Source organism: Sciurus vulgaris (assembly GCF_902686455.1).
Source record: "Sciurus vulgaris genome assembly, chromosome: 5".
NCBI classification, from domain to species: Eukaryota; Metazoa; Chordata; class Mammalia; order Rodentia; family Sciuridae; genus Sciurus; species Sciurus vulgaris.
Genome location: NC_136465.1, coordinates 63,025,004 through 63,040,097, shown reverse-complemented (window position 1 = coordinate 63,040,097; position 15,094 = coordinate 63,025,004). Strand labels below are relative to the sequence as shown.

The following is a 15,094-nucleotide window of genomic DNA, read 5'->3' as shown; positions in this document are numbered from 1 at the left end:
CACATTAGCAACCAGAAAGAGTCTCTATATGCAAAACACTCCTCTTCCCTCAAATGAGTGGGTATGCCATTTAGGATAGTTCTCAACCCTGTGCTGTGAGGACTACTTGGCAGGTATGATACTGACCTGCTCAGTACATATCCCTTGACATTCAACATAAGCACAAATTCCTTTAACAATCAGTGAATTGTTTCTGAGCATCAGTGTAGACCTAATGGGAAATAATACTTCAGACTAAAATGTAGAAAGGTCTGGAAATCATAAATTTCATCAGTTGGACTGAGATTGAAACCTGATTCCACCTTATCTTCATTATTTCATTAGGGCCAGATCTCTTTAAGTACATACTCATTTCATTTTTCAAACTTTACCCAAGTACCCACTGATCAGGTAAAGGGTCACTGACGGGCTGTAGGCCAAGCACACCCCCACTGCTGGTCTTTCCTTCTGCCAGCTAGGGTTAGCTTTGTGATCTTATGCCATCATGACTAGGGATTAGCATACTGGGGCCTGAGACTCTCTTGACTTTTAGAAAAGATGGTGAATATCTTAAAATAGCCTGGTAGCTAAAATAACAATAACAAAAACAATAATAGCTGTCCATTGCTGAGAGTGGTGTTTGTTTAAAATCCAAGGCCTTGGTCCTGGCAACAGTTTCTACTAGCTGGGCTCCCACAAGAACTGCTGTAATGAAAAGCATGTGGCAGGACAGGAAACACAGAGGTCTGTGAAGTCCCCTCCGAGGAGATTTCCTGAGCATTGAGCTGTAGACCTCCATATACTCTAGAACTTTAAGTAAGTAGTGTGGACTTGACCATTCTCAAGAGACTTGAAAGGCTGTTGGCCCCTCCAGCCTCATCTCCATCTGTTCCCATAACCAGCTTCGGAGATGCTTTCTTACCTTATGAGGAGGAGGCCATCAGGGAGGCCGGCCACAGCCTATGAAACCACACTATTGGGATCCATTATGTCTAGAAATGAATACGACTGCCCTCTGAATGGACAGATACCAATCAGCTCATGATTCCCTCCCATTCTGAGAAGTTCTTGCCGTGCAAGCTGACAAAGTTTCACCTACCCTGTACATGCCTACTCCACATCCACCCTCAGGCCTACTGCTTTCTGGTAGCTCCATAGAACAGTCAGCACACCACATCCAGCAAAGCAGTTTGCTGTTCCCAGCCCCCAGCCCACTTCTCTTATGGAATCCATTGTACCTAGAACCAGAGTTCCCATGTATGGGAGGGGTGTGGAAGACAGCAGGCCTGGGAAGGCTTCTGAGAGGCAATGGGAAGATATGATGTGACTATCTTGACCTTGGGTCACATGCCCCATGGACTTTTAGAAAGTCCTCAATGGCAGTTTCTAATGGCTTTATCAAGTCACCTTATCCTGGCTCCCTCAGCAGTCCTGTATAGCATCCTTGGTGCCCTGGTTTCAGATTTTGACAGGTGATAAAAGCACATATTGAGATTGCCACTTCACAGGGTCCAGATTTCCTAACTATTGACTGATGTTATTTTTGCCTTTGCTGAGAAGCTCACTCATGTGTTTTCTGTTACTTTAATGGATTGCTTCCTGATACACAGGGAGGCCCAGGCACTTGCCCTTCAATCTGATAAACTGCAGCTTCACCTCAGTGGACTGGAGCTAAGCAAGGAACATTTAGACCAGGAAGTCAGCAACACAACTCACTTTTCTTCTCAGAAAATATACTCATCTAACAGCACCCATAAACATGCTTATTTGCATCTTAGTGGAGCCTACCTTTAATCAGGATTCTCAAGACTCTTCATTTCTGTTCTCTGAATTTTTTAACATCTTAAATGCCCTGAGATCCTAGTGTTTGGTTCTGTACTTCTGAGGGCTAAATGGAAAATGCTTGACCATGATTTATTTGTCAATAGTAATTATGCTGATAAACAGAACAGTCTTCTAGGATTATTCTGGGTTATTGGGTTCTGCCAGTAACCTATTCTCCCAAAGGCTCTGCAGTGGGTTCTCATGGGATGTCTCCTGGTGGCTCTGTCTGTTCTTTCTGTTCATCAGAGGCCACATTTTCTGGTCTGTGAAGGAAATGCCCACTCTTATTGGATTCCCTGGCTATAGTTGGAAAGATATCAGTGTGTCAGAGACTGAGTTCAGGCCTGAGGTCTCAGCAGGCCAGACAGGCAGCAGAGACTTGTTCCCTTATTTATTTTGTATTTACTGTTCTCTTGCTTAGAGTTTGGGGACCAAAACCAACAGGTTGTTAAAAGAATGAGAATAATTTGACTTCTGACATTGGCTGGGGCTTGGGGTTACTGAGTGTTTTGTTTTCTGATGTGAAAGCAGCTGTTTGGTAACCACTAACTCTTCCCTTATTCTTTTCTTGCAGATGAGCTCACAGTGCCTGCACTTTACCCCAGTAGCCCTGAAGTGTGGGCCCCGTACCCTCTGTACCCAGCGGAGTTAGCGCCTGCTCTACCTCCTCCTGCTTTCACCTATCCCGCTTCACTGCATGCCCAGGTAATTTATACCCATCGGCCACGACTTCACTCACTCCACCACCAGCCCTTTCAAACCTGGTTCCCCAGAGCACACCATACAACTAACACCTATCCAGCTAACAGATCCACCTTCAAGAGATGAATGATGCCCTCTACATCAAGCTGACACCCCTCCAGGACTTACGAGGACCGTCTGACAGCAATGATACCACCCACTGCCTGATGTTTATCCCCAACAACACCTCTCTCTTCCTTAATGATCTCACCCTCATCTCACATGAGACTGGGGCAAGGTCACCTCCCTGGCTCCTAGCTATCTAGAGGGCATCACCCAAGCATAGACACGTCTGCCTTGTCGTGAGGAAGGGTTGCCGAGGGAGGTGTGTACTTGGAGTTACGTGTGTCTGTGTGTGTATCTGTGTTGAGAGGCTTCTGCTGTTGTTTCCCATTAGGATCTAAGGATCAAAAGAGAAACTTCCAAGAGGAAGACTGGGTTTTCTTACATTGATTACAGGAAAGATGAAGGATTCCTTGTTCCCATGTTTAAGAAGCCCTGTAGGAAAGATACAATATAGTATTTAGAATGTAATTACAGGTCAAGGTAGAGATCTCTGTTCTTCCCACCTTTCTTTCATGTTTAAGAATAACCTGGGTTTTATAAACAAACTCCCTGTTTCTCCCCAGAGGTGACTATCTGCATACTAACACTTCCTTTCCTCTTGGAGAAAATGTTTCTCTGAGCTTTGTTTTTAGTGCAAGTACTAGTAGTAATCATTGTTAAGATCCACTGTTAGAAATAACCACTCATTCTTTGGCCTGCAGAGAGTAATGATCAATAGCAAATGAAAAGAAAGAATATGGAGCCTGGAGATGTAACTCAGTGGTAGAACACTTGCCTACCCTGTGCAAGGCCCTGGGTTCAATCCCCAGCACACCACAAATAAAAGAAAAGAAAGAATATAGATTCCATTTGTCTTCCTACATGTGTTTTTTAAAACTCAGCCTGGTTTTTAAAAAATTGTCAGGCTGGACAGGTCTGGTTTTTGTTTTATTGAGTAGTGTTTGTTTATAAGGCTGGATGAAATAAACAGTTTCCCAGAAAATTCTTCTTTCTGACTTAAAACACTTTTCACATTGGACAGAACTATACTGATCCAAACACCTGCAAATATCATCTAGGGAGGCTTCTCCAAAGTGGTGGGGTCAGGAGTGATGTAGGCTAAGCATCCAATTACCAATGCTTTCTGCGTGCACTAGTGACTCGGCTTCTTGGGACTGCATCTCAGTGCCTGGGCCCTGGGAGCAATTGCCCTCTGTGTTGGGAAAAGGAGGTAAAAAATAGTAAGGAAAAATGTAGATGGTGGCAGAGAGGGTTCTTGGCACAGAAAAAAGCTAGAGGAGCAGCTGTGCCTTTTGCTTTCCCTTCCTCTACTGCTTTGCCACCTTCTGTCCACGTCTTACTTGTGATCCTTGAAGCTGACATGTAACAGGAGGGAGGGAGATATAAGCCTGTGACTGTCTTCTGTTGAGTCATCAATATGTTTATAGTAGGCTGCAGGTGACTTTGTAAATGATGAGGAGCAACTGAAAGAGCCCCTTTTGCTGTGCCCACCCGCCCCCGCAATCTGGATATTATGTCTCCTCTTGATAGATGGTTCAGATACAGATCACTGGCAGTTAAGGCCATTGTTAATGAATACCATGAAACAGTACAAGTTTGCATACTCTTCTGAATGTTGATAGCTTGGTTAGTCAGCATCAAGGCCTTTCACCATTACCCTGGAGAATCAAGAGTTGATAGTGACCAAAAAGGACTGGGAATAGTGACTTTGGGCCATGATATCTGCCCTTGCTTCATTCATGTAATGGATGAAATCAGAAGTGATTCTGGGGACATGATGGTCCTTACCTAACGAGTCTTAAGAGATTAGTAAGCCTGCACCACTGTAAGGGAAACTGGAGAGACAGTACAAGATTAGATGGACTGACCTTTTTGACTTAATGGGATTCATTGCCCATGTGGTGCCTGCCCCTGGGAGTTCTTCCTTTACCTTGAGACTTTCCCAGCCTGGAATCTGCCACATCAGTCCTAGATTTGGTGGAACTCTCATCCAATATCCGTGAGATCCATGTGTTTCACCCCTCTTCCTGTTTGGAGTCATTCCCGATGCAATCTTGGACTCTGTATCCCAAAGATTCGTGAATGAATATGGTTATTTAAGTGTATTAGTCCATTTTGGGACCCAGAGTGAACTGGTAGGGGCTTTACAGATCAACTGGTCTGTGACCCATTTTACAAATGAGGCAACAGACCTGAGAAGATGGAAAGAGTTACCCAAAGTCACAGTGGTTCTCCCATGAGTAGACCTAGTTCAGTCACCTGACTCCCAGGCCTAGCCCTCCCTACTCAGAGGCTAGCTCACCAAAGACTTATTTAATGGAATTTTGGAGAGGCCTTAATCCAGTGACTCCTTGGAACTTTCTTCTCTAAGTAGATGGGAAGCCTGTAAGAAGAGACATGGAGGCAAAGACAAGGGAATCAGCACTTAACCTACACCCAAAGGGCCTCAAAGAATCTTACTAACTGGAGGTAGAACAGAGTGGGGAAGCTCCAGGTGGAGCATCTCCCCTTATTTGTTTTGGAAATTTTATAAGGTCTTTGGAGAGTCTTCTAAGTAATTTTGCTTTTCTTAGCAATGTTGTGCTCTGTTTTGAGACATGGATTTTTTTTTTCTTCTAGTGTTTCTCTCCTGAGGCAAAGCCCAACACACCTGTCTTTTGTCCACTTCTCCAGCAAATTAGATTTGTCTCTGGGAATGTGTTTGTCACATATCAACCTACTGCAGACCAGCAGAGGGAGCTCCCATGTTGAATTTGTCTGTTAGCTATTTTTCCCCCTTTTGCAAAAAACTATTTCTTGGTGACATTTGAGAGATTTCAATAAAAATTTTAATCAGAGCAAAAAATGATGTCAAGTAGACTACAGCGTTTTGTTTTTATGGTAATGAAATTTTGAAGCAAAAATGTTACTCTCTGATTGAGGTTTTGGGAGAATTGGGCCCATGACAGCTAAGTGTATGTTACACAGAAGGACTCAGAATGAGCACCTGGGGACACCAAGTCCCAGAACCCAGGCCTCATCACTGCCGCACATATCTTCTTGGGCTCCTGAACCACTACAAGCTGCGTACTAGAAGATTCTCATTCCAGCCTTCTCAGCTACCAGGTCATCTCACTTCAGGAAGGACAGGATGTCTAGCTAGCAGAAGCCCATTTGCAACAAGTGGATGTGTTTTCCAGTTCATCGGTTGTGACCCAGTGGAAAGAGGACCCAGGAAACGGAAGTTGTCATTAAAAGAGTTGGGTCACATTTCTACTTCTGACCAAATTTTAATCATGAGGGCGCCCCCTCAGATTTCCCAGTTTTAATTTGAAGATACTTTTTGCCATCAACTCCCATTTTTTTAGAAATGACTGGATAAAGTAATAGGACTGCATGCTGGGTAGTACCTTATTATTTTGGGAGATTAAAGTACAACCCTGTATTAAACATCTAATTTCTAACATCATCAACATTTTTAGAAGTGATTGTCCAGTTCACCCTGAAGGCCACTGGTGTTTGAATTTTACAAAATATGTAGGAAGGTTTCATCCACTACTCTCTGGAAGGTCTAAAGACAACATATAGCACTTCCTATCATGTCATGCTCACATATCTCTGCTTTTAGTCTTGTTGCTTATGGGGCAGAGAAAGTGTGCAGTCCTCTCCACATTCTAGAAGTTGAGCATGATTTACCCTCCTCTAGATTCAGTCACAAAATTGGGTCAGAGAATTTTGCAGGGAAATAGGACTGGAAGAGAGAGTCCTGGTTGCCTACTGATTCTCCAGAACCCTCACTTGCCCAAGTTTCAGCAGGTACTTTGGAACTCCCATAGGCTGTTGTACAGCTTGTGATTGCAGAATCACCTGTTCTGTAGAAACAGAAGGTTTAGAGGCAAACTCACAACACAGACTTCTTGGAGGTGTGCCCCTGGGGAGATCCCTGTGACACACTGGAAAAATTTAAAGGTTAATCTCAAAATAAATACAGAAGTAAACCATGGGAAAGGAGACATAGACAAATAGGACAGGGAGATCACAAAGGGAGAGGTGGGCCTGGGGCTAGTATGTGGGTTGCCTGCACTTCAGGGCTGACCCCAATACCACCACATCTAAGTATCTCCTCTGTCATTAACTACCGTTCTATGGAAAATACTGAGAAAGAGAAGACACGGAGACTTGTTTTGCATAGTAGGTATCTAAAGAATGAGAGGGAATGTGCACAGAGCCCCTTTGATAATCACGTGGCTCCATAGAAGCTGTCCTACACAGGTATCTGGTATAACTCACATGACAAGGAGTCTTGCTTTCCCCCAGACTCCACCTCCTATTCATCAAGCAGTAGCTAGTGTTATAAAGGTGGTTAATCCTGTCAGGGACCTGTGATCAAAACCTCCAACATGCAGGGAGGGGCTTTATCACCACGTGCAGGCCTGGCTTCCAGAAGTAAGGGAGATTATGGTCACTTCTGTGAATCCCAGGTTCTGTCAGCTCATAACCCTGGCTCCCTTGTCTTCCAGGCTTGGCTCTCCCACAGGTAGATTGTCTTGCTCCCAAAGCTGCTGCTTGCAGCTGTCCAGAAGACCCAAATCTTTAAGTTGTGTTCAGACATTGATAAAACAAACTGTTAAACCTCTGACAATTACATTTCCCTCTAAACCTGCAGCTCCCTGAGGCCAGATTGTGAGGAGAAAGTACTCCTTGAGTGCAACAACTCCTTGACAGCTCCAGTCTTGCCTTGTTAGGCTTTCTAGGAGCATCTAGGTGAGTGCTTACAGGAGATAGGGGCAGGGGGACCAGGTACTGTCCTCACAGCATTAGTCTCCTGTGACTGTGGCTGGTGCCATCCGCAAAGAACACCAAGTCCCTTTCCTTTACCCAGGCCTTTCCTGTTGGCCTGGTCCTGTGCTGTGAACTGAGCCCATCAGGAGCATTCCAAGATGCTGCTTTTTCTAATTCCAGACAGAACTCAAAATGTGGTTCTACCATTTGCAATCTCTGCAGCTTTGATTGAGCATGTTCTTTAACCCCATCTGGGCTTCAGGAAAAGGCAGCTAATCATTCCTCATATAAAAGACTTAGTAGTACCTGGCACACCGTTTTGGGGGGTGTCAGTTTGTTCTTAAAAAGCAGGCCCTTCCCAGGAGACTTTGAATTTTCAGTAAGGAGAAAGAATCGAGGACTAAATCCCAGTTGCTCATAGGGCAGTGGTAATTAAAACCCTGAGGACATAGAGTATGTTTTGATGACAGTAATGGGGCTTCAGAGCCCTTCTGTGCCAAATGGAAAGTCAGCAACTGGAAAGAATGAGGGACCAGAGTAAGATGAAGTGACAGAGTGCCCCCAACATTGCTGAGTGACAGCTCCTGCCCTTCATCCAGCAGTATGGCTTCCACAGCTGTGCCAGCAGTTGGAGAACTTGTCCCCAAAAGGAAGTTCCCCCGCAGCCATTCCGGGACAGGCCTGCCAGCAGAAAACTTCTCCCTGACAGGAAACAAGAGTGGGAAATGACTGAAATCCCAGAGAGACAGCAGTGCCTGTTGTTGCTTTCCACGGAGCCACTGTCCCTGAACTTTCCAGCTGCTGCCTTATCTTACTCTCCTATCAGAAAAACTGGAGAAGAGAAGGACCTGCAGGTCACCCAGCCTGTTCCCTCTGGGCCTCTGGTGCTTTCTTCCCACAATCCCCCTCCTCGAGAATTCTGCCCTGCCTTGTTTCCAGGCAGTGAAGTCAGTATCTCGCCTCAGGGATTCTTCTCTTTAGTGCTACGATTGACCCCCAGAGGATCCTACTCCTGGCTAAGCAAGTACTCTCTCTCTGGGACCCTGTCCGTCCCTTCCCCTCATCTCCTCTGGTATTTGCAGAACTAGGGAGCCCCTTAATAAGAAATGAGAGATGTAAGCATTGACACTGACCTCTTTAAATGCAATCCAGAGTCATTTATCTTGGCCTTTTAGAGACATTTGCTCCTTCAGCCAGAGTGGCTACCAATGAAGCCCAAACTGCCACCAGTTTTAGGTAGTAGACATGTCATGAAGAAACCATAATCAGTCACCTAATGTGTGTCCATGTGGCCCTGGTCAGGGTCACTGAGCCCAAGAAGACTTCCCTAGAAATCAGTGGTGTCATTCATTGCCAAGATGGGAGCTGGCTCAGAGCAGCCACCTCTGAGGGCACAGGAGTGCTGCCTTCAGTGCCCATAATGTCTCCAGATTTCTTAGCATGTCCCATTTTGTCCTCCATGCAAAACTAAATCAATGGATCTTATACAGGTTTTCTCTGACCTCATTGGCAGTATGAGCCCAGACCTGAGTCACACCTGTAAGTACTATGGGGTGGTTTGGGGTTTTGCTGTTGTTTGTTTTGTTTTGTTTTCTCTCTTTTTGCAATACTGGGGATGGAATACTTCTACCACTGAACTACATCTCCAACCCTTTTATTTTTTATTTTGAGACAAGTTCTCATTAAGTTCCCAGGCTGGCCTTGAACTTAGGATCCTCTTGCCTCAGCCTCCCCAATAGCTGAGATTACAGGTGTGGGCCACTGTGCCTAGCCTGTAAGTACTGTCCATGAACTTACTCCTTCCTTAGGATTATCAGCAAATGTGTGGACCAGCTGTCACAGTCACATAGTGCAGACAACCTGGCGCCTAATCAGGACTCTTAATTAAATCAAACAGGATTCTCATGACAGTTTCTATCTTCTCTACTAAATTTGAGATTTTAGGCAAATTTTAACTTCGATGAGCCTCAATTTTATTATCTATACATAGGAAGAATGAACATCTATCTCATAGGGTTCATTTACAAAAAGGAGTAAAAGGCTTTGCATAAAAATAGGCATTATTATTAAAACAGCTCTTCTGTTTCCTTCCTTTTGTCAGAGGGGGTTCTGGAGTGGCCCAGAGGCTCCTGAGTCCTCTCCATAAGTATGAGGAGCACATAAAACATGGAGTCCAGACTAGGACCCGACAAGAGAAACCTAAGGGTTTGGGCTTTGCTCTTTGGTTAGGAAGAAGAGCAGGGAGAGCAGGGCAAGTGGCTTGCAGTGTAGACTGAGAGGAAGCCCCTTTGTGGGGTCAGCAGGCCATCCACCAGGAGTTTGGGGCCCTTCCTTAGGCACAGGAACCACAGCACCATCCCAGAGTATGTGAATTCTAACTACTTTAACACAAACCAGAGGTGGGAGAAAAACTTTGGAGTTACACAATGTAATCTTCACAAAGGAGAAAGTGAACTTTTCCTTGAAGAAAACCAGTTGTGACAAGGGGAAAAAGGAAAATCAACTCCAAATGGGATCATGTTTTATTCAGGATTTGTGCTGCCAGTGGGGAAGGCCAGAACCCAGTGACACGATGAGAAAGTGGGACACCCCAACCTCAAGCCTCATGCGTTCCACCACAAAGTTCTACCCGCTTCACTGAGCTCAGCTCCTAGGGACCTCTAATGGCCCTTGATAGCAAACATAGTTAAAAATTAACAGACTGACAAAATTAAAAATGGATGGCAAGCAACCACTGTGGACTTAATCTGACACAGGGTGTTACATGCTTGGGTGCCCTCAACCCAAGTGGCGTCTTGAGTGAACTTGGAGATGTCTGAGCACATTTCACATGCCTGTTTGGAAGCAAGAGCCTGACTTGTGCTTTGGACAGACAGGAAAAAAGTCTAAGAGCCCAAGAGAGAAAACCACTCCTGAGTTCTTGGGTTTAATGAAATCCAGTCTTGATTTGTCTTAGCAGGAGGTACTCATGGTCCCAGGACCTTGCTCTTATGGTCTAAACCTTGTCCCTGCCCCAACTTAGACCTCGGCAGTTCCTTGCCATCCTGCCTAAGAGGTTTGCAAAAGCAAAGAGCTGGGGGTGGAGCATGGACTTCTCCAGCCATGATCTTTTTGCTCACCCCTTTTATAGCAGCCAGGTTGGATGAGATGGCAGGTTTAGCCTGTGAACCAAGTTCTATAAATCTTAACATTTTGCCTAGGTAGTAACAACTTGTTTTATTGTCTTAGGCAGGAAGTATCAAGATGCCAAACAAGTAGTAAAGAGTGCTGATTGCCTCTTGTGCCCTGTGCATCTGCTCAGAGAGAACATGGCTGCAGTATGGGGAGTTAGAAGGGTGTGGGGCAGGGGGTTCCTTTACTACTGATCCACAGTGGGCCTTGTTTCATGCAGCATAACCATGCCTGAAAAGTCTTCCAGTTGGGGTGAGTGCTTTATGAGAAATGGAGAAGGTTGCTGCTTAAGGAACCCTATAATTGGTGCCAAAGAGGAAATCTTTGCATTGCAAGTCATCACTCCAGTCTTTTGAGTGAGTTTGGAATTTTTAACAGCAGAGGATCCTTCCAGCTTGCAGCCCTGACAGTCTACTGAAGAACTTATCTGGGCTTTAATTGGTGATGCTGCCCAAGAGAAGGTCCAGAGAGGTCTGCAGCAAGTGGGGGCAGAATCGTCATTAAATCAACACTTCAGTGGCTCAGGGCAGTCATTTCAAGGTTGGGAAGACCCTGGTGGGTTTTTCAAGGCTCCATCTGGGGACAAAGGTAGAAACCTACCTAAGAATACCTAGGCCTTAAAAACTGACAAATCCAGGCTGGGGTTGTAGCTCAGTGGCAGAGCACTTACCTAGCATGGGTGAGGCACTGGGTTCAATCCTCAGCACCACATTAAAAGTAAATAAATAAAAAATAAAGGTTAAATTCTTTTAAAAAAATTTGGCAAATCCATTAGTTTGAGCCATTCACATAAAATGTTTGTTCAAGTTACTGTTTTTGATTGTTTTGTTAAAAGAAGAACATCTGAATGTGCTTGCTGAGGAATCCTGCACCTGCATTAGGAAAGGTACAAGGAAATCCTCAGTGCCCTATACAGACCAGACATCCAGAACACCAGCCGATTTAGTGGGCTTCCAGTTTAATTTTACTGAGAGCTGGAGATGTGAATGCCACATTGGCACACCTCGACTGCCTAGGTCCACTGGCAGGGGCCTTCCTGACTACTATTTTTCAGCACCCACAGATATTAATAGTGGTTACAGAACTGAAAAACCCCATGGTCAGATAAACCCAGTGCTAGGTCAAGCCAAACAGGTTTCTTTATTTTGGAACTTCTCAGAACCTTTCATAGCTGCTTTGGGTCCAGAATCTGCTGAGGAACACAGACTGTGCATTTCTCTCAAACTTACCCCATTGTAGAGCATTTCTAGACTAGTCTTCTAGCCATACATCTGGAAACCTTAATCAAGAGCATTGTCTAGGAAGTTCCAGGGAATGCTGATGGTTCTGGGACCACACTTGGAGAACCACTCTTTATTCGCCAGAGAAGAAAATAGCCAAACCAAAGGTTTTAACTAACAATACTGACCATTAATTGGCCAATACCTGGTAAGCATTTCTCGTAACTATTTCTAAATGCAAGTGTGCTCATGGAACTCAGTCACTAGAAAGGGGCTAGTACTAGGTAAATGACCTAGTGTCTTAACCTATGCTCAGAACCCATAGGAGGTGGGAGGGATGGTACATTGAGCAGGGTTCTGCCCTGAAGACAGTCAGGGTCTTCCTTTCCTTGGCATCATTAATTGGGAACATAAATTCTGTATGTGTTTTAATCCTCTGGGGCTTAGCTTCTTTATCTATAAATGGAAGAGGATATAAATTATTTTTAAGGATGCTCACTAACTCTAGCTTTCATTTTATCTTTGCTCCCAGTTATTTCTTTTCTGAGCATCTCCCACTCCTGTCCTGTCCTGCACTTGGAGGTGTTAGAGCCTGAGTGTTGCCTTGCAGGGGGCTCTGCATTGTAAAAGAGCATTCTGGGAGGAAGTGATGGGAGGACTCCAAAAGCCTGGCCCCTGAATAGTGGATTGTAACAGAAACAACTGGTCTAGTAGAGAAGTTTCCCAGAGTCTTCCAGTTTGTTCACTCAGATTTCACAGTCCTTGTGAAGTTCCTAGTACTGTCTGTCCAAACTAAATCAGTGTCAGTGTTGGTTAAATATATTATGTTAAGGTTCCTTATGGGGACTTTAGAAGCCCCTGGGATTGTATGTAGGTTTGTGAATGTGTGAGTTTGAGTGTGTGTGAGCATACATGTGCGTTTTTCTGCAAACAGGATGAAGAAATGTCAAGGATCATTGCCTTACGTGGAAAGCCAGCCCTTATCGCTACACAGGTGGATTGAGTAGGCTTAAACCCCTACTGGGCTATTCCTGGAGAAGAGTAACAGGGAGTCTACAGGGCTGTGGTTTTCCACAGTGTTAATGATGTATCTCAAGCAGCTCCTAGGGAATAGACAGGAGTGTCATGGGGCCCAAAGCCATAGCAGGAGCAGCCCAAATGGGAATAAGGGGGAACCCTCTGATCACAAGACCTGAGCAGCTACGATTAGAACAAAACAGCCTGTTCAGCTGCCCAGACTCCTAAACTCTGGGCACATAAACTCTGCCACATAAACTCTGGTCCCATGTTGTGGCAGGAACGTCCCTGAGAGGCTCAAACTCCACGTGATGGGCGCTACCCTCTACTGGCAGGTGGGTGCTACTGGGCCTCAGTGCCAGAAGAAGAGGGTGTCTTGGGTTGTGTTTGGAATACAGTGACAAGAGCCCAACCTGTGGCAAGTCGCAGTAGTCCCAGTCATGGGACACGAGTGATGAATTTTGTGATGAGATCTGTACTTCACCTGCCACCACATCCCCTCTGAGGACCAGCTGGCCTGCTTCCACATTGGCATCCTCCCACTTCACCTCAGCTCAGCTGAGCAGTTATCCTGGACCTGCCCCTGGGAACCATCCTTCTTGTCACCTGGGATGGTCCCAGCCTAGGCTGATGGAACCCCCAGGATGGACGCATGTGCGACTGAGAGAATGCAGGGGCTGTGTGTGGGTAGAGAGGTGGGTGGAGAGCCTGGGTGGATGGGAGGTAAGGGGCTTCCTTTGTGCACTCACCTTCACTGATCCCAGTCCTATGCCATCCACTCTGCGGCTCTTCTCCCAGTCAGTCCCTTCCTGTGCCCCTCTGAAACACCATTGCGTCTTGGCCTCCTCAGGGCTCAACGCCCCCACACCCAGGCAGCACAGCCACTACCGCACTCCACACTGACCCTGGTGCACATGGACCCATCCCCCTTTTACTGTGTGTCTAGGTTCCCAGCCCCCCACCTGCCCCAGGGGCCCTGTGTCCTGGCCCCTCCTTTACCACCTGTCTCAGGAAGGCAGCTCCATCTCTGCTCTCTGCTTAGTGAGCAAGTGGATTCAGATGCACAAAGCCATAAGCCATGGGGTAGGTACAAGTTTTTTCTTGTTTCTTTCTTCTCAACCCTCTTCTCCCTGCCCCTCTCCTCCCCCATACTTTTCTCACCCTCCCTTCCATCCCACATTTCCCCCTCCTTTTTTTTTCTCTTTTCCTTTGCCCTTCTGTACTTTTACAGGGGAAAGTGATCCTTCAACCCCTTAATTGCTATGAGGGCTAGAGGCAACTCTGGCCCTGCTCTGAAGGAGAGTTGGGGTCTCTGGTGACTTCCAGAGAATACAGCTTTGTCCTCTTAAAGTATTTGGGCCTCCTAGCTGGTGTCTGGTTTCTGGTAATATCAGATGTGCTTCTAAGAAGAGACCTAACACGGATGGCCTGGGTGATTCCCTGAGGTGGGTTCCTGGTGGAAGCAGAAGCTCAAACTGCATCCTGATCCCTTCAAGCCACATGTCCCAAATTAGGCCAGAGACGTCTACTCCAAGTTGGCCTTGTGGATGGAATCCCTCATTGTGTCCCCTGACTCTACACTGACAACCAGGGAGGACAGGAGAAGGCCCATGAAGTGGAAGAGAATTCCAAGGGCTTAACCTGTAGGGACCAAGGCCAAAGGTCAGAGATAGTATGGCTTCTCTCTGGGACCCAATTTCTAGGCATCCTAACTTTTAGAATCAAGTTAGGGGATGTAGTAGAGCCTAGTCCTGAGTTCTGACCCAAGCCTGACCCCACTGGACTTTGTGACCATTGTCATTTAGAATACCCAGACCACAGTTGGTTTCCTCACCTATAAAATGGAAGATGAAGCAGCAGATGGTCATCAAACCCTCAACCTGTGGGTCCTACAGAATTCTCATAGGCCTCCTGGTCTCACCGCTTCCCCTTTTCAGTCAGAATGGCTCCTACTTCAGCTTTATGTTTTAGAAGTTTGAACGAGGCTTTCTCCTGCCACACCAGCAGGAGGTACTACCTCCCACAGGGCCTTCCAGCCCTCTGCTGTGCAGCTTCCCCTTTTTGTTGGGATTTGCTTTCCATTCTCCACTCTTACCAGGGCTTCTTGTGTTGCTTGTCATATTAGTGGGCAGGCCATTACTCCTCAGTACAAAAAGAGTAGCAGCAGTGAACAGGCACCTCTTCCCTCTTCTCAACAGCTTAGGGGCAAAACTGACATCTTCAATAGATGAATATTTGTTAAAAACAAAGTGCACTTGCTCTTGGTGTGCCAAGGACCCAGAACATTCTGCCAAGTAGACAAAAAATCACTCAAT

General features: G+C 45.8%; 1 protein-coding gene and 1 long non-coding RNA gene across 7 annotated transcripts in view; one reads left to right on the top strand and one right to left on the bottom strand.

Moving 5' to 3' along the window:
• RBPMS (RNA binding protein, mRNA processing factor) overlaps nt 1-15,094 on the top strand; it is a 202,949-nt gene that overhangs the window by 173,631 nt on the left and 14,224 nt on the right. For 2 of the 6 annotated variants that reach the window (XR_013763852.1, XM_079140269.1), the window contains exons 6-8: nt 2,378-2,508; nt 8,862-8,910; nt 13,726-13,862. Coding sequence is in view for 4 of the 6 variants with exons in the window: in XM_079140269.1 (XP_078996395.1) it covers nt 2,378-2,508; nt 8,862-8,910; nt 13,726-13,862 (317 nt within the window). In the remaining 2 variants the exon portion in view is untranslated. Of the gene's footprint in view, nt 1-2,377; nt 2,509-5,229; nt 6,059-8,861; nt 8,911-13,725; nt 13,863-15,094 lie in introns of those variants that run through there. The other 4 variants (XR_013763853.1, XM_079140266.1, XM_079140267.1 and 1 more) reach the window with 3 other exon arrangements.
• Nucleotides 1-15,094, bottom strand: part of LOC306661354 — a 102,324-nt gene that overhangs the window by 79,215 nt on the left and 8,015 nt on the right. The gene's annotated exons all lie outside the window — the stretch shown is intronic.